The following is a 22954-nucleotide window of genomic DNA, read 5'->3' as shown; positions in this document are numbered from 1 at the left end:
TTTCGAAAGCCCCATTGGCCGCAAAGAACACTGAGCAAAGTTTTGGTATCATTTAAGTCTTTTTTTATTTGTTCAGAATATGATCTTGTCCAGATTGTGATGGAGTTCGCTAAAGTGTTGCAGTAGACTTAGTCGACACTCCTTGAAGACGCGATCACAACCAGCGCCTGATTGACCCACCTTTTCGGCATAGTAATACTCGTTATCAGCATGTTCTGATAACTTGTCTACTGAGGAGGATGGTCTGTAGAATTGGGTTAATAAATTAATAAATTGATAAACCTTTTAAAGGGTTTTGAGTTAAAGACTTACGTTAATAATATGTGCAAAAGATCCGCAAAGAGCCCATTGGTGTAATGAAATGGCTCCTCTGCCGCCTCGCAAATGCTCTTCAGCACACAAATCCTGCCCTGGTATCCCAGACGATCGGCCAATCCCTCCAGTCCCTTGTAGACTGTCCAGCGATAGCTACTTAAAACCTTATTGGTCCTGGTCAGCAGCTTCCTGGTGTTCTTGCCCAGCTCATCCACTCCCACAAGGAAGTTCTCAAACATGGGTTTCCTCTGCCTTCTGGCTCCAGTGATTCCTGGCGTGGCCACTTGGGTGAGAGGCAATGCTGTGGGTGTCCTCAGCTCATCAGGTTCGGTGGGCAGCCAGTACTCCACCTTCAAGACATAGCCGGTGGTCACCGCCTCATAGTTGAGATCCTCCAGCGGAATACCTATGCCGCCAATGAACTGGTAGGGAAGAATTTAGGTGTTTAAAGTTGGGGATTCTTCTTTCTAGTAATCTAGTTTTTACCATAACTCTGGTGGGTGATGTGGTGGGGTATATAAGCCAGGGAATGGGAGCTCTCTTGCTCCTCTGATGCTTGGACAGACTGCCCAGGGTGGCCAGCACCTGGGCGAGCAGGCAACTAACCACTATAATGACTATACGTAGTTTCATTTTTTTGTTTTTTATTTTTTATCTACGCCCGAGCGAATCTCAGTGCGTGTTTATGCCAGCTCAGGTCTTTAGCTACTAATCCATGTTCTAGGCGTTCTTTTTCTGGCTCACGAACATTTCATTTTGGATTTCTCAATAAAAACGGCTTCATCAATCGATCCAAGAAGACTTTCTCGCCCGAGAATGTTACACATTCTAGCAATTAGCACCTGTCGGAATAGACAACGGCGATCGCTTGAAGACGGGGTCAAGTGGTAACCGTGTAAATCTTGCACATTCCGGTTTTCTTTTCTTAGCCGCGCCAATACCGTAAGCCACTTCTCACCCATTTATTAGCGGATTTGCCAATTCTGACGCCCATCGTTTGGGCAACATGCAACTTTTGCAAAGTGCATTTAGTTAGCTTACAGCTTGGCCTAAGATGGTTGCCTTTCGCTGGGAATTTTACTTGGGTGTGGTCTTGGTTTTGGGTCTTGGTCTGGCTCACTGCTTTCTGGTCTTTCCACGTCAGGGATCCTTTGGTGTGAGTAAGGGAAGCCTTTAATAATTACATTATTCTTTAAATATTTTTTAGTTATTGGCTGCCGTGGCCATTCCTTTGGAACTGGGGCCTAAAAATGTCTACATGGCCTTCAACTTTGAGTCCAACTATGCTTTGCCATCCAATGATTCCTATAATCAGTGGATTGATAGGGTAAGCTGGAATACTTAGTTCTTATCTCTTACTAAGTGTAAATAATTGAACCTTCTTTCAGTGGGATTTGGATGATCACTTTATGGGCGTTGGCGGTAATGTCACACCTATAAATGCTCGCCAGGATGGAGGAGAGTTCCCAGAGGACGAGGACAATGAGGTGAAGCGTCGCTCGGTGGGATCTCCACCTCCCTTTCGACGCCACGACTTCTACCGCAGTGTTATTAATTTCCTGACCCACTATGGATTCAATGGTTCTGCCTGCCTGCTGCGAACTATCTGCGAGGTCAGCGAATCGCCTCTGGATGCCCAAAACGGACTGGTTGGCAGCCTGTTTCAGATTCTATTCATGTGAGTTCGCCCCCCATTCCCGAACTGATTTTCTCCAAGGGGTAGCCACTAATTATGGCATCCTTTCCCCGATTTCCATGCAGGCCGACGGCGAGTGCCGCGGAGCGGGAACTGCAGCACGTGGATGGCCTTTACGAGGCCTCCGATGCGGGCACGCATGGCCCGGGCTGCTCAGATTACGTGGCCCACTGCCAACACAGTGCTCTGGACCTGATAAGCATTGTGTTCTGAATAATTATGATGCGGAAAATTTAAATCTCTAACTGAGCCAAAAACTGTCCTTAGTCCTGATTCTTTAAGTATAACGTTCAAGTAATTTGTTAGTCTTTTATATATATCACAATATAAACTGCATTACACCGCTTAAATGTCTTAAAAAAGTAAAATTTCTATATAAAAAAAATTTGTAAATAAGTTTTACTTATCATCCTCTTTAAAATGCCAAGTGGTACTTAAAGGTTTTTGTAAAAATGTATAAAAATTTAGGGAAAAAAGACATTAAACACAATAAAATTCAATTGCTTTGTTTAATATTAAATTAAACGTTTTATATTTTAGGTTGGATGTGTACAAGTTTATTAAAAAATTACTAAAATAACATTGTTATTTTTGGTACTTTACTTTACTTTATAATAACACAATAAATAATATAAATATTGGAAGTATTAATATAGGCTGTTGTAAGCCACATGCAGGTTGGATTTAAAGGATATGTGTTTATTCCACCCAGCTTTAAGTGCCTCGAAATTTCTCAAGTCACCTCCTGCTGCGCCGTGAAATGTTTTAATTTCGCTAAAAGAGCTTAAAGACGACGACGCAATGTGGTGGCAACAAAGCAGATGATGATGGCAAAAAAACAGGAGTCCTAAGCTGGCCGCATAGATCTGGTTTGGATTTTGGCCTGCTTAGGGGTTTTTCAGATGGGTTTACCTCACGTCGGACATGTGATGATGCCCCTGCTTTATGTTTTCGAGTTCGAGCTCTTTCTTTCGCTGTTTGTTGGCTCTTTGATCGCTTTTTCCGCTTCTTTTGTGCAAATGAAGTCGCCCCTGCTCCGCATCCTTTGTCTGAGTGTATTTTGCGGTCTCCTTCATTTCGGCGGCCTGTCAACAATGCCATAGAGGAGTCTCCTTTTCCGTTGTTCGGAGTGTTTTTTGTTTGTTTGTTTGTTATTTCTTTGATTCGATTTGCCGCCTTCAAGGAGACCCGAAAGAGTCCTGGCGATGGTGAGAGCGAATTACGCCTTCTTTGATTTTGCCAAGCCATTGAAATCATAATTAGAAGACAAATGATTCCTCTGTTCTTCTCGAGATCCCCTAACAATGGCCAGGCATCGAGGCTGAAGTGCTTATGTACGCCACAGTTTGAGAAAGGTTTATGAAAAACACACAGAAACTTGAGTACTAATAAGCTTAGGCGATGTGTGGAAAGAGTTGGATTTGATGTACAAAAGGGATCGAGAGCGGGGTAGATCCAGTCCCAAAACTATATTTGGCAAAGAATCCTTTAGTTGTTTGTATAAGTATAATTTTTTCATTACCTATCCTTTTATTTGTTTTTCTTTTTTATTGATTACCAAGATTATAATATTTTTATTTTGTATATTGTATATTTCCCAATATATACATTGCATTCATTCCTCTGTTTTATACTACATTTTTAAGTTAACAAGATCCTTTACAACCCTTTACAACATATCGTATTCTAAGCACCTATCTCAAATGACTTAGAATAACATCCATCAACTGTGATCCATCTTTTCCTCCTTAAATATATCTCCTCTCAAATCTACATTGTCCTCCACTGACCTTTCATATCTCGCTCTCATACTATATATCTCAATTGTGGGATCATAAAAGACAACCATCAAATGTGATCCATCTCCTCTAGATTCCAGTGTTTTTATGACTTTTTCTGCCGCTTATTTCGTCACTTCAACATGGCTGGATGTCTGTCTAAGTTGTCTCCTTTGATTTACGGCCAGCCTGAGATGTCAATTTATTTTTGTGCTCTGTTTTTAAACTTGGCATTGACACTGGCCATATAACATTTTAATGGGGTGCGGGCAGGTGTGCTAAGGAGGTTCTCCCCGCGATCCCGTTTCCTGTTGCGGTTTGTCTTCATTTGCCTTTGGGGGCTGGTTCGAATTGATTTGTAATTAGTTGCAGTTGCAGTTGCAGTCAACAATGTGATTATCCCGGGATTTGGCATGGGCCTAACCACAAGGGATGCCGCAAAGGAGTTGGGGGCGGACTTCGATCTAGGGTTACACAGATGTGCGCAGACACGTCCACATCCCGAGAAGTGGATCCACTTGAGATCGGGATATGCATAAATTAAGTCAATAGCAAAACATTATCCTAGGCAATTGACAGCTCCCTTAGGCGAGTCATCTATCCATGACATATGCATATCTGGAGACAGAGGGCGTTCTAGTGAGTTGTAAACGCATCTGTGGGCAGGATTTCTGGGCTGTGGACAACCGATCCCCCGCCATGTGTCGGCAACTGTTGGAATCCCATCTATGTAGTATGTAGTATCCATAACCGATGACAGTTCTGCGGTGTAAATCATTGTGCGGCAACTGTCACGCATTTTGAGGTTTTCATTTAATAAATTCGAACACTTTGTGAGCTCGCACTTTTTTTCCACCCACCAGATGGGTTATTAAATTAGAGTTTAATCCACTTCACTCACGCGTCTGCGAACATTAATTGAATTCATAAATGAGCAGTTTATATGATATTTATAAATTAACTAATTACCGTATCATTTGATTGTTTTTTTTTTGTGTTTTTCTTGCGGTTTTTATTTGTTTTCCGCCATCAACAATTGGATTAAATTTATAATACCAATTGGCATTTAAAATAACGCTTTTAATAATGCCAAAGCGCAAAAAAAAATCTGAAATACGAAGTTGCAAAATCGCATTTGACTGGTTGGATTTTCTGTTTATTTTAATTAACTTAATGAAATGCTTTATACAAAGGCTTATAATAAACATGAATTTTTGCTCAATGGGATTATATGGAGGATTTGTTATTGCTTATCTTATAGGACTAAGATTGAATTTAAGAGAATTAAATTTTGAAAAACCAAGAAAAACAACTTAAAATGAAAACCGCTTTATTTATCTCATATAAAGTATAAAATTTTTAACTTGACTGATTGATCAATTTGCTCTCCTGAAATAACGATCAAAGTTTTCCGTGCATAAAGACTTCAATTTTCCCGTTTTTATCAAAATCCCAAATCTTAATTAAGAACTTCTCATGGGGCAATATCTTAAGAAGTTCTCCCATGAATTTCTAGATTAGTTTCAACTGGCTGAACCACTGTATCCTAACCACCATATCAAATTGATGGCGTCTGTAATAAAAACTGAATCATTAACCGATGGCAAAAGGTGTTCCCACAACTTCTTTATCGGGAAATATCAACACCTCAAACGTGCCATCCCCTAACCTCCTTATTAATAAGGCTACCTCATTGTCATCAGTCATAAACACTTTCGGGTCATATGAATAATGTCAAATTGTTTCATTGCACCAAACCCGAGGTGGGGTGCATTTAAATGTTGATCGATTGCAGGCGAGAGCTGAAACTAGTTTGACATTAATTGACTGCCAAGTATGCACAAGCGCATGAAATTATGGAAAATCCTATTAAAGTCAACCCATCCTGGCCCAAGTCGCAGCCCCTGGCAAGTTGTGAAAAAATCAACTGGGCCAAAAGTTCATAAATGCTAATGTGCCCCCGCAGCCTGACGATGATTGATGGTCGCCTCCGACTCCATTGGCAAAGGAAAGTTCCGTTTCCCGCCGCACATTTTCCCATTTTGGGGTTTCCTGCTTGCCACAGACTGCGCAAAATTATGCGAAGGATCAATCCTTGATGAACTGTATACATTTCACCTTTGTGCTCTAGGTCCCATTTAAGCCAATTTAATCCCGAGCCGGCTTAGGACATTACGATCTGGGATTAGGCCATGTTGCAACATCTTCTCCCGCGCAGATTCAGTTGTTATGTCCTAGCAAATATTTGAACGGGATTTGTTTGTAGGCGGTGTTCCCCTAATGATCTTTGCCAAAATGGAAATCTGATTTTCCAATTCCTGGGAAAGTAGGCGGCTCACCCAAATAGCCCTTTGTCTGCCTAGTCTTGGCTAAGACCTTATTTTAGGAATTATCCCAGCCGCTCTATTGGTCTGTTTTATTTTGTTAGCAGCACGAGGCGGACTTTTTTAAAGCTTTTCGTTAACATGGCAGTCAAGACCAGTGTTGGCTACTTTTGAGACAAAATCACATCAGTTGAGGAAAAAAATCTATAAGATAAACAACAAATTTACAAAAAAAAGTATAAACTTTTCATTTAAAAATATGGTAGTCTGTACTAGCAAAAAACAATAAAAGCTAGAAATGGATAATTTTTAAATATTTTTGAACTAATAAATTGTATAAATATGAAAACAAAAACGTGTTTGAAACTTTCAACTTTTTGCAATCTCATTAAAGTTGGCAACAGATTATAGAATATTAAATGGATTGAATAAAAACTCTAAGAAACTAAACTATTAAAGATACTTATTCCTGTTTTTTTAGCTACAGCTTTTAATACTTTGGTAGTTTAAATAAATTGTAAAAAAACTGAAATAGCTAGAGAGGCTGCTCTAGGCAAATCCAATAGTGCCGAGACCCCCACATTTCTAGTACCCTTCTTGCTACCAATTTGCTTCTTGCTTTACGATGTGTCTGTTGGAGTTCGCATGGCATAATTTTTCACTCACTCGTTTGGTGCGTATTCCAATCCCTGGCTGTCTGCTGTGTTTTTTCCTTCATATTTTCTTTCATATGTGTTCGTGTTGATAAATTTGCTTAGATTATTATCCTGGATCCTGACGTGGCCGGCTCTGCTTGCTGTTATCTCCCTGTCGTAATTAGTCTCGAGCTTGTTTGCGCCGCATTTAAACAAAATGCTTTTCCAGGCGCCGCACGCACTCACGGAATTGGGGAAAATGGACACGGGACAGGGAGCTCATATCCGGACGGACAATAGGGATGGGCCTGGACTGCCGTATAGGCAAATTGCTCCGGAATATGAATGAGTGAAATTCGTTTTTGCTGCGACCGCCACCGCTGCCACAAAAAATACCTCATATTCTGATAGATAACCCGAGGAATCGGAGGCCTTAAATTGCTAGATATCTTGGGGAGAAAGCGCAGCTCGTCCCCAAGTCAAACTGACAACCTTTTAGCATAAATTTCTCCAGGCAGAGAACTTGACAGGAAGTCGTCGCCAAGCGGCAAACGGCAACCGGCAAACGCCTTCGCCAACCGCAATTTCCATTAGCAGCAGTTTCGAGGGTATGGGAACTCATATGTGTGGGCACGAAAGGATGGATGGATGGTTGGTCCCCGAGAACATTTGACATTTTAAGGAGCGCCAAGTGAGTTGGCGAGCAGGCAACAGCTCAGGTAATACAGTATGCCAGGATAAAAGCCCCCAGACGCAGACGTTGTGCCTCGCCCATGGAATATGTCAACTGTTTTTAGCACGCACAATTTGAGGGAAAGCCAAACAAAAAAGCAGGAAAAATGCTCTCCAAGGTAACATGAATATATAAGCGATGGACTCGAGCGCTAAAACACACAGTCGAGAGATTGGCGCAACCTGCTCCAATTCCAATTTCAATTCCCCGGCCCACACCTGTGGGAAGGGCTCGTATTACGAATGCAATGTTCAAATAGAAATTAAATGCCGGGCCAAACCGCATTTTAGACAAATGCCGAGCCGGGAGCGCACACTCGCTGGTATCGGCTTTCAGGACAACGAATTCGGGTTTCAAACAGCATCCCTCGAATGAAGCAGGTAACCTCCAAATCAACCACAACATATACACCTACTTCCTCCCTGACACCCGAGAAGTTTGCCAAAAACTCAACAAAAAAAAACAAAACCCGCCACAATGCCAAGGAAGTTGCGGCCTTAACAGGAAAAGAATCGAAAACTCTTCGAAGAGGAAATGCGGCCAGATCGAAGTGATAGATAAAAAGTATGTTAAGTGCCCCTGAAAGGCGATGGTTTAACGATAAGTTTAAGCTGCAGATACGATTTAGCCCAAGCCAAAACGTAAATTAAGTGAACAAAGCGGCTAAACCGAAACGTTAAGTGAAGATTGATCTACACTTCACAAAAAGAAGATAAATTATCTTTAAGAAGGTATATAATACAATAAGTAATATAACTTTGAAACGTATTAAAATAATTAAACATTTAACTATAAGGATTTGGCACTCAAATGTAGAAAATTGAATTCCGACAAGATTTAGTTATTAATTTATAAAACAAAATGCAATATAGCAAAAAAACTTAAAGATATAACTTTTTGTGTACACGCTTTGGAAAAGGCTAAAATGTTTTTTAAAAGGATATCTTTCAAAGCTAATAATAATTATAATAGTTATAGATAATTTATTGTTCTTACTAAATATTCAATCAATTAGCTTTTTCGGTAAATAATTATTGCATAAAAAAAATGTACTTTCATAAAACAGAGATTTTATGACCTAAAATTAAAATTTACAAATTTTTGAAATACAATTTTTTTAATTGCATTAATGCATTAATAATTTGAACTATAATACTTGAAGACCCAATATAAATTATTCCCTATTAAGCAGAGTTTTCTTAATGCCCAAACAGTTTCAGTTCTGAACGGAGTTTCTCAGATTGACAAACTGTTCCAAGTATTGCAATTTCCCGAAACAGAAAGAGCTCACAGATCAAACTCCGTTTGCGGTGGACAGTGGACATTAATTACGGCCCAGTAGAGTACCGACAAAAGTCCTTGGGACCCATGTGAGTACCCATACCCGACCAGCATCGAATGCTTTCAATAAAAGTTGCCCCAAATGGGTGCCGACAAAGGCCGAACGAACAATTGGCCAACAAAAGGAGGTCGAAATTACAGCGCACTTTCGATTGCGGAGCGAAAAGTGCCGGCAGTTGGGGTGTTGGCCGATGCATTTGTCATGAGCATTTTGCAAGCGGGCCAAGAGTCGAACAATTAGTTTACGCCCTCGATTTCTGGAGCTGTTCCTGCTCTTTTTACACCTGGTAATTGCTCCGCAAAAACTTCTTGTAATTTTTCTTTAACGAATCTCAAATGACTTTGCTCAGACCTTTGTCCCTGCCGTCTTGCCCATTGTTGACCGGAGTCCTGTGGTTTTCCCTCCCAGCTGCAAGTGTGAGAGAGGTCCTGTGAAAAGCAGCTTGCTCTATTAAAACTGCAGCGACATTTATGGCCTTGATCTGTACAGAATTCTGGCTTTTTGTTGGTTTACCAATTGGCCCTGGAATTGGTCGTCGATGATTAATGGTGGTCCGTCCTCCACATCGGCAAACCAATTCTGCCAAATTCCTTGTCAGTCTGCGTCTGTTTCTATTGACGCATTGTGACTCTAAAGGCGTTGGTCTCCTTTCTGATCCTTTGTCCTTGGGTCAGCACCTTTTTATTTACACCTTCGAGGCGGCGAACTCTTTGGTTTTCCCTAATTCTCTTGCAATGACCGTCGGATGACTTTGGAATTGTTTGTTTGGCAGCAGCTGAAATTGGCTTACAGTGATCCAAAGAAGAGATCTAAGGAGCTATTTTGATTGCACTATTATTGTTTTTAAGGTTCTTTATAAGCATTCTTGATTCTTCACATATTCTACAGCCGATTTATTAACCTTTTTACTGTAACAAGTTCAGAGTATATCTTTGCAGGATTTGTTATATATTTATTTATTAATGTATGGTAATATTTAGTTTAATGGCTTTCAATGTCTTTTTGTTTGAAATTTTTACCTTTTTCCTTTAAATTTCAGTATAAAACTATTTTCTATCTGTACATCTTTGCTAGCATTTTATTTTCCCACAAAATGTATACTTTTCGCTGCCCTACTAAACCTTAATCACAGCCGTTAAGTGTTTTCTTTTAAAACTTTCCTTTTCTTAATGGATTTTCATGTTTAATCCCAACCCCGATATATTTGTTTAGTAATAATTGGCACACTTTGTGGGTCAGCTGATGTCTACCCTGTAATAAGCAACTGTTTAAGCACTTACCCTTGCAAGCAGAAGATTAAATATTTTGATGGATTTTCAATAAGGCCGCATTCGTTTGGGAATCATTTGCCCTGATGACAAGCCTCATTATTCGCCGGGGATCCGCTTTCGCAAAGAGTCCAATTAGAGAGCGCAAGATGAGTTTAAAATTGAATTTAAAAGGCATCAGACTGTTTACCGTAATAATATCGACACATTTATGGGACTCTTCACTCGGCTCCACTCCTGTCCGAAATTCCCCTGACTCCCTCGAGGCCCCAAACGAGGTGATCTTCGGTCCAGGTGCTATACCTTAATGGGCTTTTGTATTCTGATGACCAAGGCCCGCGGCTGCTTCCTCATCGCAAATGTATCTGCTTCTCGCTCGCCGTAATTTCCTCCTCCTTCTTACTTAAGTACATTTTAAACTTGCCGGATTTTTTTATTTTTCCTTTAAGCCTGGACAGATGTTTTTGCATAACTGCAATGTGTATACATTTTTGCTGGAATCGAATAAAATAAATCACAATTAAATACATATTTTTTTTATATTTTTTAAAATTAAACAGTTTACTAAGCGCATTCACCTTAAAAGGTAAAGAAATTGGCAAATTTGTAATATGAAATATTTTTCGACAATTGTCGAACATTTAAAATGAGAGATAATTATATGGTCAATACTTTTTTGTTTGAACTTTTGACCAAAATAAAACATTTATAAAAGATTTAAAAACGTATGCTCTAGAAATCTTATCTCATGTGTTTAAATTTAATTTTTATTTTAATATGATATTAATAATATTAGTTTTTTTAGACACGTTCCGCAAGTGATTATTATAACACAATAAATTTATTAAATAGCAATGTGTTAGTTTGTAAGCATTTCTACGAATTATGGATTTAAGTAAACTATTTTTAAACCTTTTTTCGATGCCATCTCTGCTGTCTGCATCTTTTAACTTACGTTTTTTCTTCTGCTGCTGACTTAAATAAATTTAAAACCGGCTGGTTTTTTCTCACTCCTTGAAGGAAAGGACAGATGTTTCTGGCTTGTGCTTTTTTTCGAGCGCTATGATTCTTTTTTGCCATCCGCCCGCTCTGAGTTAACTGATATTGTGGATGCTTTATTACGGTGGTCTGTGAGCTGAACCTGCAGTCGGTGCCTTTTCCTGCATCTGTTATCCTGACAGCAGGACTCTCCTCACCTCTCCTCACCTCACCCGCACGCTGGGGAGGTAATCGATCTCATGTGGTTTATTTACATCCGTTATTGAAATTCACTTTCCGCTCTTGCTTTTGTTTTATGAATTGGCTTTGTGTACCGCCCCGAATCCCAGCTCGTATTGATGACAATTGCAGTTTTTGGCATGCAGCTGGGCACATTTACATCCGCTTGTTGTGTTCACCTTTTGGCAACAGATTTTTTCGCGTCGCTTTTCCTTGCTGTCTTTTCTTCGTGTTTCGATTTTTTAAGCCTTTGTTTTTTGAGAAATATTTTCTTTTTTTATTTGCAGCAAGCGGAAGTGATATGCATCCCGGTGCTTTAATATTTCAGTTTGGCGAATAATGTACGCGGCAAATGATTTGGGAAATGATAACTGCATTTTCAATTTGTTCAGCATGGACTGAAAAAAAGTTGAGATAGGTCGATTAATAAAAACGTTAGGTCTGATTCACTTCAATTAAATAAAAATATATTTTATCAGTATTTGAAATACTCAAATAAAATAAGATGAACAAAAATCAATACACACAGAATTAAATATACTTACGCAAATAACTTACGAACAACAATTATTAAGTATTTAGATCAAGTCCCCTTTAAAAATTGAGTTTATAAATAATCTCTTTTTTATTAAAAACCTAATTAAATTTGGTTCGTTAAGCATGGTCAACACTTCGTGTTTATCTGCTTAGTTTTTTTAATTATTTTAAAAAAGCCATTAAGTACCTTAAATATGGGGGTATTAAACCAAAAGATAAACATGAATATTTCCACTAAAAACTAGTGTTAGATCTCGATCTCGTTAGAGTAATTCCACCGAAATTGCTGTTCTTAACAATGAAGCTCTCACCGCAGTTCCATCTAGCACACCTTTTAAAATGTAAATATAAGTCATTTAATAACAAAACCATTATGTAATCTTCCTGCGCTCATATGTTTTATGGAGCACATCGGCGAGGATATCAAATTGTATCCACAAGTCCAATTTAATTATAAGCCACGCCACGCAAGGCCCATCAAAGTTCCGATCCGATGCAGGTGCAAATGCAGAACCTTCACTGACCAGTCAACGATCTACAGTCTACAGTCTACAGTCTACAGTCGTCAGCGCGAACCGGGCTCATTTTCGGTTCCACATTATTATTATCCACGCTTCGAGTCCGGTTTTTGGTTGGGAATGCCGCCGCTCTACAATTCATTTGCAAAGCGTATCCAAAAATGCTGATGGGATTATTATATGTTGTTGATCTGGGACTGGGGATATGCGACGCGACTGCAGGTGGAATATCTCAATGCCCGGCCAGGTCTTTATCTTTTTAATGCTGTGGATTGCTTTGAGTGTTTTTTTTTTGCTTTTGTTTCTTTTTTCCCTCCACATTTCGGCTTTAAGCCTTAATTTATGTATTAAAAGTTAGAAATCCGTGTGGACAGGTGAATTTTTCGTTGCCTTTTCTCAAGGCTGTCGTTGCAGTAGTGTATAATTTAGTTTAGGTATTGAAGTTGTTCATTAACAATGCGGTGGGATATTAAAGGAACAGGTATGTATGGGGTATTTATCAGAACCATATCATTGATGGGAAGACTGAGCACTGGAGAAGAATCTGAATGAAATCATTTGTCCAGGCAAATTACTTTTAACTCTATAATAGACGTGGTTCGATAGAAATTTTGTATATGCTTCAGATCTAAGAAATGAATTGTTTCTTAATGAATATTTACCCTTTTAAATTCCTTATATATTTCTGACATTATTAAAATTATTAATTTATATATTTAATTTTAAAAGTATATATTTTATTTCAAAACTTCGTTTAAGTAAAATACAGTTAATATGTACCCTGGATTAATTTTCAAAAACTTCCCCTAATCTCTGCACTCTTCGAATCCAAAAAATAATCCCCCTGCGAAAGGTGTAAAAAATATATAAGCGAAAAACTTAATACCCGAAACAAAATAATAGACAAAACCCAGCTCATTGCCATTCATCATAAAAATCAGAATTCGCCCACGGACGGACAGGACATAGAACTCGAAGAATCGGGAAGCAAAGCGTTCGATTGTATGCAAAAACAAAAAAAAATAATGAAAATGGAATCGAATGGAATGGGTTTTTATGGTTTGGCCATGGTTGTGGTGTGGAATGCCGCAGGTGGCCGCCAGCAGTGGGCCTCCGTCGCTCGCTTTTCAAGTGTTTGCCTTTGCAGTTGGACAAATTTACATGCGCGCCTGGCACACAATGAGACGGCGGCCGACCTGTCCAAGTAACCAGGTAGCCGTCGTCCATGTTCCATGCACTCAAAAAAAAGGTGAAAAAAAAATAAACAAATCTATAAAACTTTAAACTATTTAAAACTTAAATTGCTGCTCTTTTTGTGACTACATACATTTTAATTAAATAAACCAATAAAATAAATAAAATTAATTCCATAAAAAATTATAAAGAGAAGAGTGGGGCCAAATCGACCGGTAGTGCAAATTTGAATTCTACAGCTATGTATTAAACAACTATTTTATGCTTTTTGGCGGTACTATCATATTACTCTGAATGGGAAATAGATTAATTTAATACTTCTTATTGTTTTCGAATATTCTTATATAATTATGGTTAGGAAAATACATATAAGTTAATGAAAAATAAATTTATATATATGAGCACTTTTTTAACAAAAATGATGTTTAATTTTGGAAAGTGTTTCAGTTTCATAGGTATTCTCAATAGTGCAATTAATTATGTACAAATGAAATATAAATACATTTTTCATTTTTCATCTCCATTAACAATATCTTAAAATAAAACTTTTTTTGAGTGTATAACTGCAGGTTCATACAGCAGCTACCTGGAATGTCCGACAGTGGAACACACGTCGCTATTCAAATAGGTCGCCGACCAGCTGAAGGCAGCCGACAAATGCAAACGCAAGGGCAAACAGAAACGCATCATTTAAATGATGGAAAATGCAAAAAGGATGCTGGGCCGTGTGATTTCCGCTCTGGACACTGCTTTTTATCCTTTGTGAGTGCGGGAGTGCGTGAAAGGTGTCCGCTCCTTTTGTTCGGTATATATTTTAATTAAATGGACTGAGTCAAGCCCCGTGGGCAGGGGAAATGATATGTAGAATGGATGAGTGCAGAGGCAAATCAATCAATTCCTGCCAAATGCGGTCAAAATGCAATGCTCAATTGAATAAGCCATACAAGAAATGCCAACGAGGGTAAAAAAAAAACAATTACTTTGATGTGGGCAATACAGATTCCAGCGCTGGCTTAAAGTTTAAATGGTTGTGTTTTTAAAAGCTTTTTGATTGGTATAAATTTTCAAATGTCTCTCTGCTATTACCAATTTGTTCTCTAATTGGAGAGTGCGAAGAGATTGACTGTTAATCAAGTGAAACGTTTGGCTAAAAGCCCCAAAAAGTACTTTTAAGGAGGCATGTTAGCTTTACGGATACTCTGAGAATCAAAAAATTTACTTTTAAGATTCCATTTATAATACAGTTTTGCAAATCATTGGCATGATTTATATTTATTTATCTTTTAATGCTACTGTTTGTTATTTGTAAAAAAAACAGCTTTTATTTTGTGTAGTTTTAACAACCCAACAATAATATTGAAAAGAAAAATGTCTTGGAAACGCAAAAAATGTAGTATACTTTTAGGCAAAAAAGATATCAACGTTGGATTTTTTAAATTGAATTTTGTATTGCATACTTTTAAACAACTTTTTAGGTGATTGTTAATTGACAGTATTTAAAACCACCATTAACATATATTTTAAGCATGTTTTAACAAAAATGTTAGCTTCAATAAAAATTGAAATATTTTGAACAAAATTCAACATTTCTCCAACACAACCCTCATGACATAGTCAATACTCCTCAATTTTTGAAAGTGAGCGAGGATAGGTGTCAAAAACTTCGGAAAGCCTGTTATCAACTGCTTCTTGTCAATGCTAAAACTGCATATCCGAAAAGGTCGACCTCCCCAATTGCAGGTTGAGTGCAAAAATTCATTTGCATGCTGGGTAGCACTTCAATTCTGGTGCTAAACTAAAAACGCAAAACGCTCAAAAAAACGACTAACGAGCACCTGTCACCTGTTCCTCAGGTGAGTGGGCGGTGGGCGGGGCTTATTTGCATGGGATTGAAAAGCGCGGAATCAAAGTGTTTGATATGAAAAACAAAACAGAAAAAACAAGCAATTGGCTGTGGATTTTTACCGGCTGCATGTGAGTGCGGGATGTTGGCTAATTAAAAGCGCATCAAAAGCGGGCAGAATTTGCATAGCAAACGAAACGAAACGTTGCGAAAATTAAATAGAAATTGTTAGTTGCACTTTTTCATTTTCACTTCGTCAAAGCTGCCAATGCCAAAAAAGTTTGTCATGAATAGCTGTCGTTAAAGGAGCGGAATTACGGAATTCTGGGCAAAAGGAGCCGCAGCGAATCGCCCAATAAATGTCAGCGGAACAAACTTTGTTGGCCAACTATTTTTATAATTAAACAAACTGATTGTGATAAGTAGGAACATGAAGGCCAAACTTATTGCAAGAGCGGAACTAAAGGTCCGGCCATAAATTGGGCAAACGTCAAAGTTAGCACTACTTGTTCAGCAAGCCCTTGAGACAAGGCAAGCAACAAGAAAACTTAATGATATTAAATACTTTTCACAATTTGCATAGAGCTTGAGGGAGTACTTTAATTTTCCGTACACAGTTTGCTTTCAAAGTAAGAAAAATTGGTCCAAAATTGTCCTAAATAAATATATATATAGATTTTCTCATTCATTGGTATTGCACAAACAAGAACAAGGATGATACACCTTAATAGCATCGACTATTAATTGAAGACGTAATTTGGCTATCAATGAGGTATTAAATATTGAAATTGTTGATTGTTAAGAACAAAAATTTATAAAACTGTTATAGTTCTCGTTCTAAAGCCATTAGATAAATAAACTTATTTTTGGGGAACCTTAACTTCAAGATAAACGACATTATCTAACTTCAATCGAATAAAACCTATTTAATGCTTGTAGTTTAGATACGTTTTACTTTAAAACTAAAACTAAGCTGTTCTATAGATTTGTTGATCTTTTGATTAGGTATTATTACAGTAAACTGACCTTTGATAGACATTAAGAGAGTCTCCTTTGTTTGAGTTGTTTAATTTGGTTGTGTTATATGCAGGTCATTTGGTTTTCAACAAGTAATTAAGGGCTAAAACTAGGCTATTCCGTGGACTTGGCGGTACTGGCCGCCGCAGCCGCCTTCGCCTGGGAGGCGTGGTGCTTGGCCACCGCCTCCTGCGCCTTGCTCAACTGAATGTATCCTTCGTGGGCGCGGGATCGCAGTTCGCTCTCCACGCTTTTGTTGACCGACTTCGAGATGACGGATTTGATCTTCTGGGTCTCATTGAACTTGGCCTTTTTCGCCTGAATGGGGGCATCTATTGAACGCAATTCATAAGTTAGTTATAGATCGACAGGACAACTTGTTGATACTCACTAGAACGCCGGGTAAAAGCAGCCTGTTTCTGTTTTTTCTGTTTCTGTACAGCTGCAGGCAGCTTTGCCTTCTTGAATTTTCCCTGGGGCATCTTTACTATCCTTTATTTATCAGAAAAAAACTGGGAAAATATTTAATTCCGCAGCACGTTGTTTTGGTTTTCTGTTTAGTGTGACCTTAAGCCGATAATTTCTATCGATTGCGTACCTATCGGTTTTAGGGAGCTGCCAACCTCTTAAATTCGTGACTTGGCGCCATTTTCAAAAAATGTATTTGGTTTGTTCGGTTTATATTTATTTTCGATTGCTGGCTCACTTATTTTGTAACTTGAATTATTTAACATATATTTTGGGGAATTCCTGCAATCAATTTCAGAAATCCCTTTTACGCTTGCTTTAAACTAAACACAAAAATTTCACATTTAATGCAAAACTTAAATTGTTCGCGATAATCGTTTTAACAAGAAATCATTAACATTTAAAAGCGCTGAATATTGTTTATATGCAAGTTAAGTGGGATTCAGTATCCTATTTACGTATGTATATATATATATATATTTATAAATATGGTATTTGTTTATTTTTTTTGTTAGCTTTTCCTCTACAATCTTGTTGTCTTTGCTCACTTGGTGATTAAACAGAGTTTTCAACGATCGAATATTTTGTTTCTTATAAAAATCGTTTTACAAAATTCTATGCATGTGTGGGTGTGTGTGTGTGTATGTTTGCGTGTGTTTGAATGTGGGTATACAAATAAAACAATTAACTGTTCAGTTTGGCAACGATAACGCCAGTCACGATTAAACCTATTATCACAGCGATCACCAGGAGTATCAAGATCTTGCGCCGGTAGCTCTGGCGACTCCTGGCCGCCTTTTCCAGCTGCGAGGTGCCATCTTCCACGTTGGCGGCCGTCTGCTCAATACTGTTTTCAATGAAATCTACCGAAAAATAAGGAATTGTTTAGAAAAATCAAATAATTTAGATTACATTATGACAAATATCACTTAACTAAAGGCAATTCTAATAGTTTACTTGCAAGTCCCAAAAGCTATTACTCATTTATATATTTTTGCAAAGGTAAATAAAAAATTTAACAAATATTTCTTCGCATATAGTGGTTATCAATCTCTCCTTATTTTTGTAACAATCGATTTAATTATTAAGCGCTTTGAGTGCAAAAAAGTTCAAGAGTATTATACACAGGAAACAAAATTTAGTAATGACAATGATATGATAAGGGTAGTGACACATTAGTTGAAAAACGATACTGATTTTTATTACAACTTAATATTAATCTCAATAACTGTTTGATAAAAAACTAAAACCCTTTTACATTTTTGTTGCCTACCACAAGAAACTCGTAAAGTGAGAACCCTAATTACGGATTGTGGTTGGATAACTTATGGTTTCTTGGTTCCACATCTTATTGGAGGTCTACTCACCCATCTGCTGGCCCTGATCATGAACCAACCCACTCAGCCGGGTCATGATCTGGTTGACATCGATGATGTCCGACTCGATCTGCTCGACCTGTCGCCGCCGCTCGTCGAGGATGTCGTGCTCCTGCTGGAGATGTGCCTGCTCCAAACGCTGCTGCTGCAGCAGCTCGGCGCGGGCGTTGGGCTCCCCATCCTGGTCGGCAAACTGCTGGGCCTGCTGAAGGGTCTGCCGCATGGCCGACGAGATGCGACGCTGCAGATTGGAGTACTTTTCGACCACGCCATGGAACTCCCTGGTGAGCTTCTCCAGCTGCAGTTTCTGCTGGCGATCGCCGTGCCGCACGACAGCCTGTAGCCTCTGCAGATCCTGGCTGGTGGTCTGCACCCGGGCATTGCACTTGGTGTTGATCGTGTGCACTTTCTCCCGCAGATTGGGCAGCTCCTTGGGCGTGCCAATTAGCTTGAGTTGCTTCTCCAGCTGCTTAGTGCTGCTGTGGATCGCAGTGATGTTGTGGCCAATGTCCTCGCTGAGGGACATGAATTCCGTGGGACTGAAGCCGGACGATCCGCCAGCAGCTGCGAAACTCACTTCGGGCGTGGACTCCGCCATGGCTCCATAGTCCCGATGGGGGCCACCGCCACCGCCTCCTCCTCCTGCTCCACCCCCTCCTCCTGCTGGGTTGTTCAAGGCCTGGGACATATCTGTAAGTTCATATCTCTGTGAATTCTGAGTTCAAAGCACGGGGCTTGAAAAATAGGCCGACATTTAATACCACTTCTCGAGCAAACAGACAAATCCCTACAAATGATTCATTGTTGTTGTTATCAACATATGATGTTTGCCTGTGTGGGGGAGTGTCGGTGTATCGGTGTGTCGCCGCATCGGTGTGTTGGTGGGGCAACATTTACGTGTTTTCTCCTTCGCATATGATTTGCTTTTGGGGGGCGGGGGTTCTTGTAGGGCTTCTGCCTGAAACCTGGATTACCTGGTACTTACTTCAAAGCGAGTTCTTTTCCGTGGACGCACAATGTCAGCGCACAAAGCCTTTCACCACAAAAAATACAATGATAATTCTGCAGCAGCAGCAGCAGCGCTAGAGATGGAAAAACTTCGATGGCACCATCGGTTAGGTTGTTCAAAACATCGATATTTTCATTGTTATTGAAAGTATTACAACCGAGGTGGTTTTTGTTATTCCCCTTCCACTAACTAGCCCCGCTTAACGCATTGCATTATAATTTTAACAAAACTAAACAATAAATTCTTTTCTATACGCTTACAAATAATAAATAAATAAAAAAATTCTTTTCTCTACGCTTACGAATAATATTCAACAGAAAACAATTTAAAAATTATGTTGAAGGGCGGTTTTATCGAGCTATCGATGATTAGGCGCCAACTTCAGCCCCAGTACACCACATGGGGGTTAAATTGAACAACTGGATTTAATTAGGCTCTTTTTATAAAATTTACTTTTAACACAACCTAACGTTTTACTTTTGTGTAATGTTCAAAATGTTTAGTAAAATACTATTGCAAAAAAAAAATTGATAAATTTAAGTTAACCTTCAAACACTGGCAAATATTAAAGAAACACAAGAAAAACCTATTTTTTCACTAATTTGTACATATTTTTATAACATTATCAACAATTTCCGTTGAATTTAATCTATTTTACGTCCACATTCTGGGAAAAGCCATATTTGAAACCTCGTGGCGGCTGTAACCGATTTTTGTATGCCACATGGAAATCGCATTCCTTGGTTTTGTTTATCACTTTAGATATTTGAACTCAATTTCACATATTTGTAAAATTAAACTTGTAATCCACATGGGGGATTAATTGTCCTACACAAATTCACATATAAACTGAGAGTCACAGAATCTTTACCTAATATATTATTATTATAGTGTCACTTTAAGCATTTCTTTGAAGAAGTTACCAGAACTAAACTTTTGTCCACTCAAATGTTACCTTTTAAATCTTAGTCCCAGTGACATGGAAAAGAAAACACGTTCGTTACGTTCTTGGCTTGTAATTCCGTAGCTTAACGTACAGAGTGTTATGCTAAAAGGTAAAAATCCTTAAACTCCTGGTTCTTAGTGGGTCTTGGCGGCCAGACGCTTGTCGCGCTCCTCCGAGATGCTCAGCTTGACACCCTTGCCCTTGGGCAGGGAGATGTAGGGCTTGTTGCCCTTGCCAATGATGAACACGTTGGTCAAACGAGTGGCGAACACATGGCCCTGGGAGTCCTTAATGTGCACAATGTCGAAGGATCCGGGGTGACGCTCGCGGTTGACAACGGTGCCGACACGTCCCAAATTCCTGCCTCCGGTGATCATGCAGAGGTTGCCTGGGGATCAAAAGTAATTTGGTTAGTTGCAAATCTATTGGAGTATCTTAGACGACTGTCATTGCACGTAAAAGTTGCTGAAACGTCTGTGTAATGGCGAATCAGAGACCGTCGTGACAAAAATTGCTATTGGCTTTTTTTGTATTTGAACCACGCAACTTTGATATAAACATTTTGTGGTCTTCGAAACAGCCAAGTGTATTCGTTTGTGGGGATAGTAGATAGTGGTAGTCTTCTGCTTACCGGAATCGAACTTGATGTAGTCGGTGATCTTGCCAGAGGCAATGTCCACCTGCACGGTGTCGTTGGCGTGGATCAGGGGATCCGGGTAGCGGATGGTGCGACCGTCGTGTGTGACCAGGAATGGAACTCCCTTGGCGCCCAGCTGGTTCTTCTTGACCTTGCACAGCTTGTACTGCAAGAGAGAATAACAATTGTTAGTTTTTACTTCGATTTGGGTATCATTTATATTTGTAATTGCACGTAAAAGTTACTGAAGTGACTAAAATGCCGAAACCAGTGACCGTCGTAACAAAAATTGCTTTGGGCTTCGTTTTGAACCAAATTTACACATGGCATAATGTGAAAAACGGTCTTCGACCAAGCCAACACATAGATATTCTCCGGTTGTCACTATTCTTCAACTATTATTTAGATTCACTTTGTAATTGCACGTAAAAGTTACTGAATTGACTGTGTTCTATTAAATCAGAGACCGTCGTATCAAAAATTGCTTTGGGCTTCGTTTTGAACCAATTGACGCACTATCAGAAACGCAAAACGGTCTTCGACAAAGCCCTTTCAGATTTAAATTACTTTACAATATATTGAATAGATAATTATAAAGCTTATTTATGGGATTTGAACTGGTGTAAGTTACAGCTTACAAAAAAAACCCAGATACAAAATGGTTAAATCAAAGCTCACTTGCAAAACTAATGCTTTTAAATCATAGGTTTTACTAAATTGTACATTCTCAAAGTGAAAACCGGAAACACTAGGTGTTACTTTTCTCGGAGGGATTGATAACTAACCTTGGCCTCCTCGGCGGAGATGCGGTGGATGGTGAAGCGTCCCTTCACGTCGTAGACCAGACGGAAGAACTCACCGGTCTTCTCGAGGGTGATGACATCTAAAAAAGGGTTAAGAGGAGAGCATTAGCGTGACAGATCCTAGGGAATCCTATAGAGAACTTACCCATGAAGCCAGCGGGGTAGGTGGGGTCGGTGCGGACCTTGCCGTCGACCTTCACCAAGCGCTGCATGACGATCTTGGTGACCTCGGCGCCATTGAGGGCGTACTTCAAGCGGTTTCTCAAGAAGATCAGCAGGGGCAGCGACTCGCGCAGCTTGTGTGGGCCGGTCGATGGACGGGGGGCGAAGACTCCTCCCAGCTTGTCCAACATCCATGCCTTGGGAGCGGCTAAGCGCTTCAAATGCTTCTTGGGGCCACGCGCCTGCAAATTAAGTTGGTTTTAGTTGTGTGTGTGTGTGTGTGTGTGTGTGTTCTCCCTTCCACTAAATCACAAGATTCCCGTTGCAGAAATGCCAAACGTTCAGCAATTGCAGTGGAAAACCTTTCGCTCGAGAAACTCACCATGTTTGATTCACTTTATTGTACGGGCGATCACTGCAAATGGAAGAATCAAACTTTTAGTTCTATGTAAACATTCGGGGCGCCACCGCAAAAAGCCGCATCAGTTAACTGGAAAATCTCCAATAATTGGCCTTCAAATAACGCCACTGATATGTTTTCCATTTAGTCCGTTGCCCGTTTCCATCGGCATCGCACAATAACAAACGCCGATGGTCATAATATAATATGATGAAAATTACACGTACCGTCCGTCAAGAAATACAACAGGAAAAGGAAGTGTTTTTCAAAGAGGTGGTACAAATGCCAACATCGGAGCCATCGATAGTTTTAGAGTATCGCGCTTACCGATGTTTACCCATCTCTATCGATTATTGAGTCAGTTGGGGTATTCCTCAAACGTTTGAGTCCCTGAATTGCAGAAATTCGGTCAGCTGTTCCAAACAAATTCAACTGGCTGAAATTTAGATGTGAAATTTAGCGTCGGTGAACTATGGCCTAGTCCCACAGATGTGCCATATCTTTCAGAGATGGTCCATAAGTTTTTGCCGTTCCAAAAACGTCCCAGTTAGTCCGCCGTTAAAATTTGACGAACTTCGACGGACTAATTAATGCGATAGTTAGCCGATGTTTCTGCGGTGCAACCCTCTTTCGACGCAGTACACGCAGTGACGTTTTTAGAAAAAATACCGGAAAATACCAATTGTTGACGATTTTTCGTCATTGCCCCCACTAAAAGTTTGTTTTTTATAGGCA

At 39.4% G+C, this 22954-nt stretch overlaps 5 protein-coding genes and 3 non-coding genes across 10 annotated transcripts; 1 reads left to right on the top strand and 7 right to left on the bottom strand.

Annotated features, from left to right (window-relative positions):
• Positions 1 to 42: 42 nt before the first annotated feature.
• Positions 43 to 11625, bottom strand: LOC108146751. 3 transcript variants are annotated; one of them, XM_041708492.1, is made up of 6 exons: positions 11047 to 11625; positions 10282 to 10585; positions 10104 to 10208; positions 802 to 1620; positions 313 to 737; positions 43 to 244 (listed from the first exon to the last, which is right to left on the bottom strand). In XM_041708492.1, exons 4-6 carry the CDS (start codon positions 946 to 948, stop codon positions 73 to 75), a joined length of 744 nt encoding a protein of 247 aa, XP_041564426.1. In that variant the 5' UTR covers positions 949 to 1620; positions 10104 to 10208; positions 10282 to 10585; positions 11047 to 11625; the 3' UTR covers positions 43 to 72. The 3 variants fall into 3 exon arrangements, with proteins under 3 accessions (XP_041564426.1, XP_041564427.1, XP_017128369.1); XM_041708493.1 differs by having other exon boundaries at positions 802 to 1464; XM_017272880.2 differs by lacking the exons at positions 10104 to 10208; positions 10282 to 10585; positions 11047 to 11625 and having other exon boundaries at positions 802 to 2246.
• Positions 1370 to 2694, top strand: LOC108146753. Its single transcript, XM_017272883.2, has 4 exons — positions 1370 to 1471; positions 1523 to 1642; positions 1704 to 1993; positions 2077 to 2694. Exons 1-4 carry the CDS (start codon positions 1370 to 1372, stop codon positions 2222 to 2224), a joined length of 660 nt encoding a protein of 219 aa, XP_017128372.1. The 3' UTR covers positions 2225 to 2694.
• A 4828-nt stretch (positions 11626 to 16453) lies between the features above and the next one.
• LOC108146752 lies at positions 16454 to 16991 on the bottom strand. Its single transcript, XM_017272882.2, has 2 exons — positions 16810 to 16991; positions 16454 to 16750 (listed from the first exon to the last, which is right to left on the bottom strand). The coding sequence occupies exons 1-2, from the start codon at positions 16898 to 16900 to the stop codon at positions 16533 to 16535; spliced, it is 309 nt and encodes a 102-aa protein (XP_017128371.1). The 5' UTR covers positions 16901 to 16991; the 3' UTR covers positions 16454 to 16532.
• Positions 16992 to 17081: 90 nt separating this feature from the next.
• LOC108146747 (syntaxin-12) lies at positions 17082 to 19362 on the bottom strand. Its single transcript, XM_017272876.2, has 3 exons — positions 19248 to 19362; positions 18254 to 18952; positions 17082 to 17749 (listed from the first exon to the last, which is right to left on the bottom strand). Exons 2-3 carry the CDS (start codon positions 18948 to 18950, stop codon positions 17571 to 17573), a joined length of 876 nt encoding a protein of 291 aa, XP_017128365.1. The 5' UTR covers positions 18951 to 18952; positions 19248 to 19362; the 3' UTR covers positions 17082 to 17570.
• Positions 19363 to 20271: 909 nt separating this feature from the next.
• Positions 20272 to 22525, bottom strand: LOC108146749 (40S ribosomal protein S4). Its single transcript, XM_017272878.2, has 6 exons — positions 22447 to 22525; positions 22202 to 22234; positions 21803 to 22061; positions 21640 to 21737; positions 20849 to 21020; positions 20272 to 20605 (listed from the first exon to the last, which is right to left on the bottom strand). The coding sequence occupies exons 2-6, from the start codon at positions 22202 to 22204 to the stop codon at positions 20352 to 20354; spliced, it is 786 nt and encodes a 261-aa protein (XP_017128367.1). The 5' UTR covers positions 22205 to 22234; positions 22447 to 22525; the 3' UTR covers positions 20272 to 20351.
• On the bottom strand, positions 20659 to 20804 carry LOC121467161. The gene has a single exon (XR_005977311.1). It is a non-coding gene; the product is annotated as a small nucleolar RNA psi28S-3327 (small nucleolar RNA).
• Positions 21075 to 21217, bottom strand: LOC121467162. The gene has a single exon (XR_005977312.1). It is a non-coding gene; the product is annotated as a small nucleolar RNA psi28S-3327 (small nucleolar RNA).
• Positions 21266 to 21408, bottom strand: LOC121467160. Its single transcript, XR_005977310.1, has one exon. It is a non-coding gene; the product is annotated as a small nucleolar RNA psi28S-3327 (small nucleolar RNA).
• Positions 22526 to 22954: the final 429 nt, after the last annotated feature.

The sequence above is a fragment of the Drosophila elegans genome, unplaced genomic scaffold (genome assembly GCF_018152505.1).
Source record: "Drosophila elegans isolate 14027-0461.03 unplaced genomic scaffold, ASM1815250v1 contig_208, whole genome shotgun sequence".
Taxonomy (NCBI): Eukaryota; Metazoa; Arthropoda; class Insecta; order Diptera; family Drosophilidae; genus Drosophila; species Drosophila elegans.
Note: the sequence above shows the minus strand (reverse complement) of the source record. Positions and strands in the feature narration are given on the sequence as shown.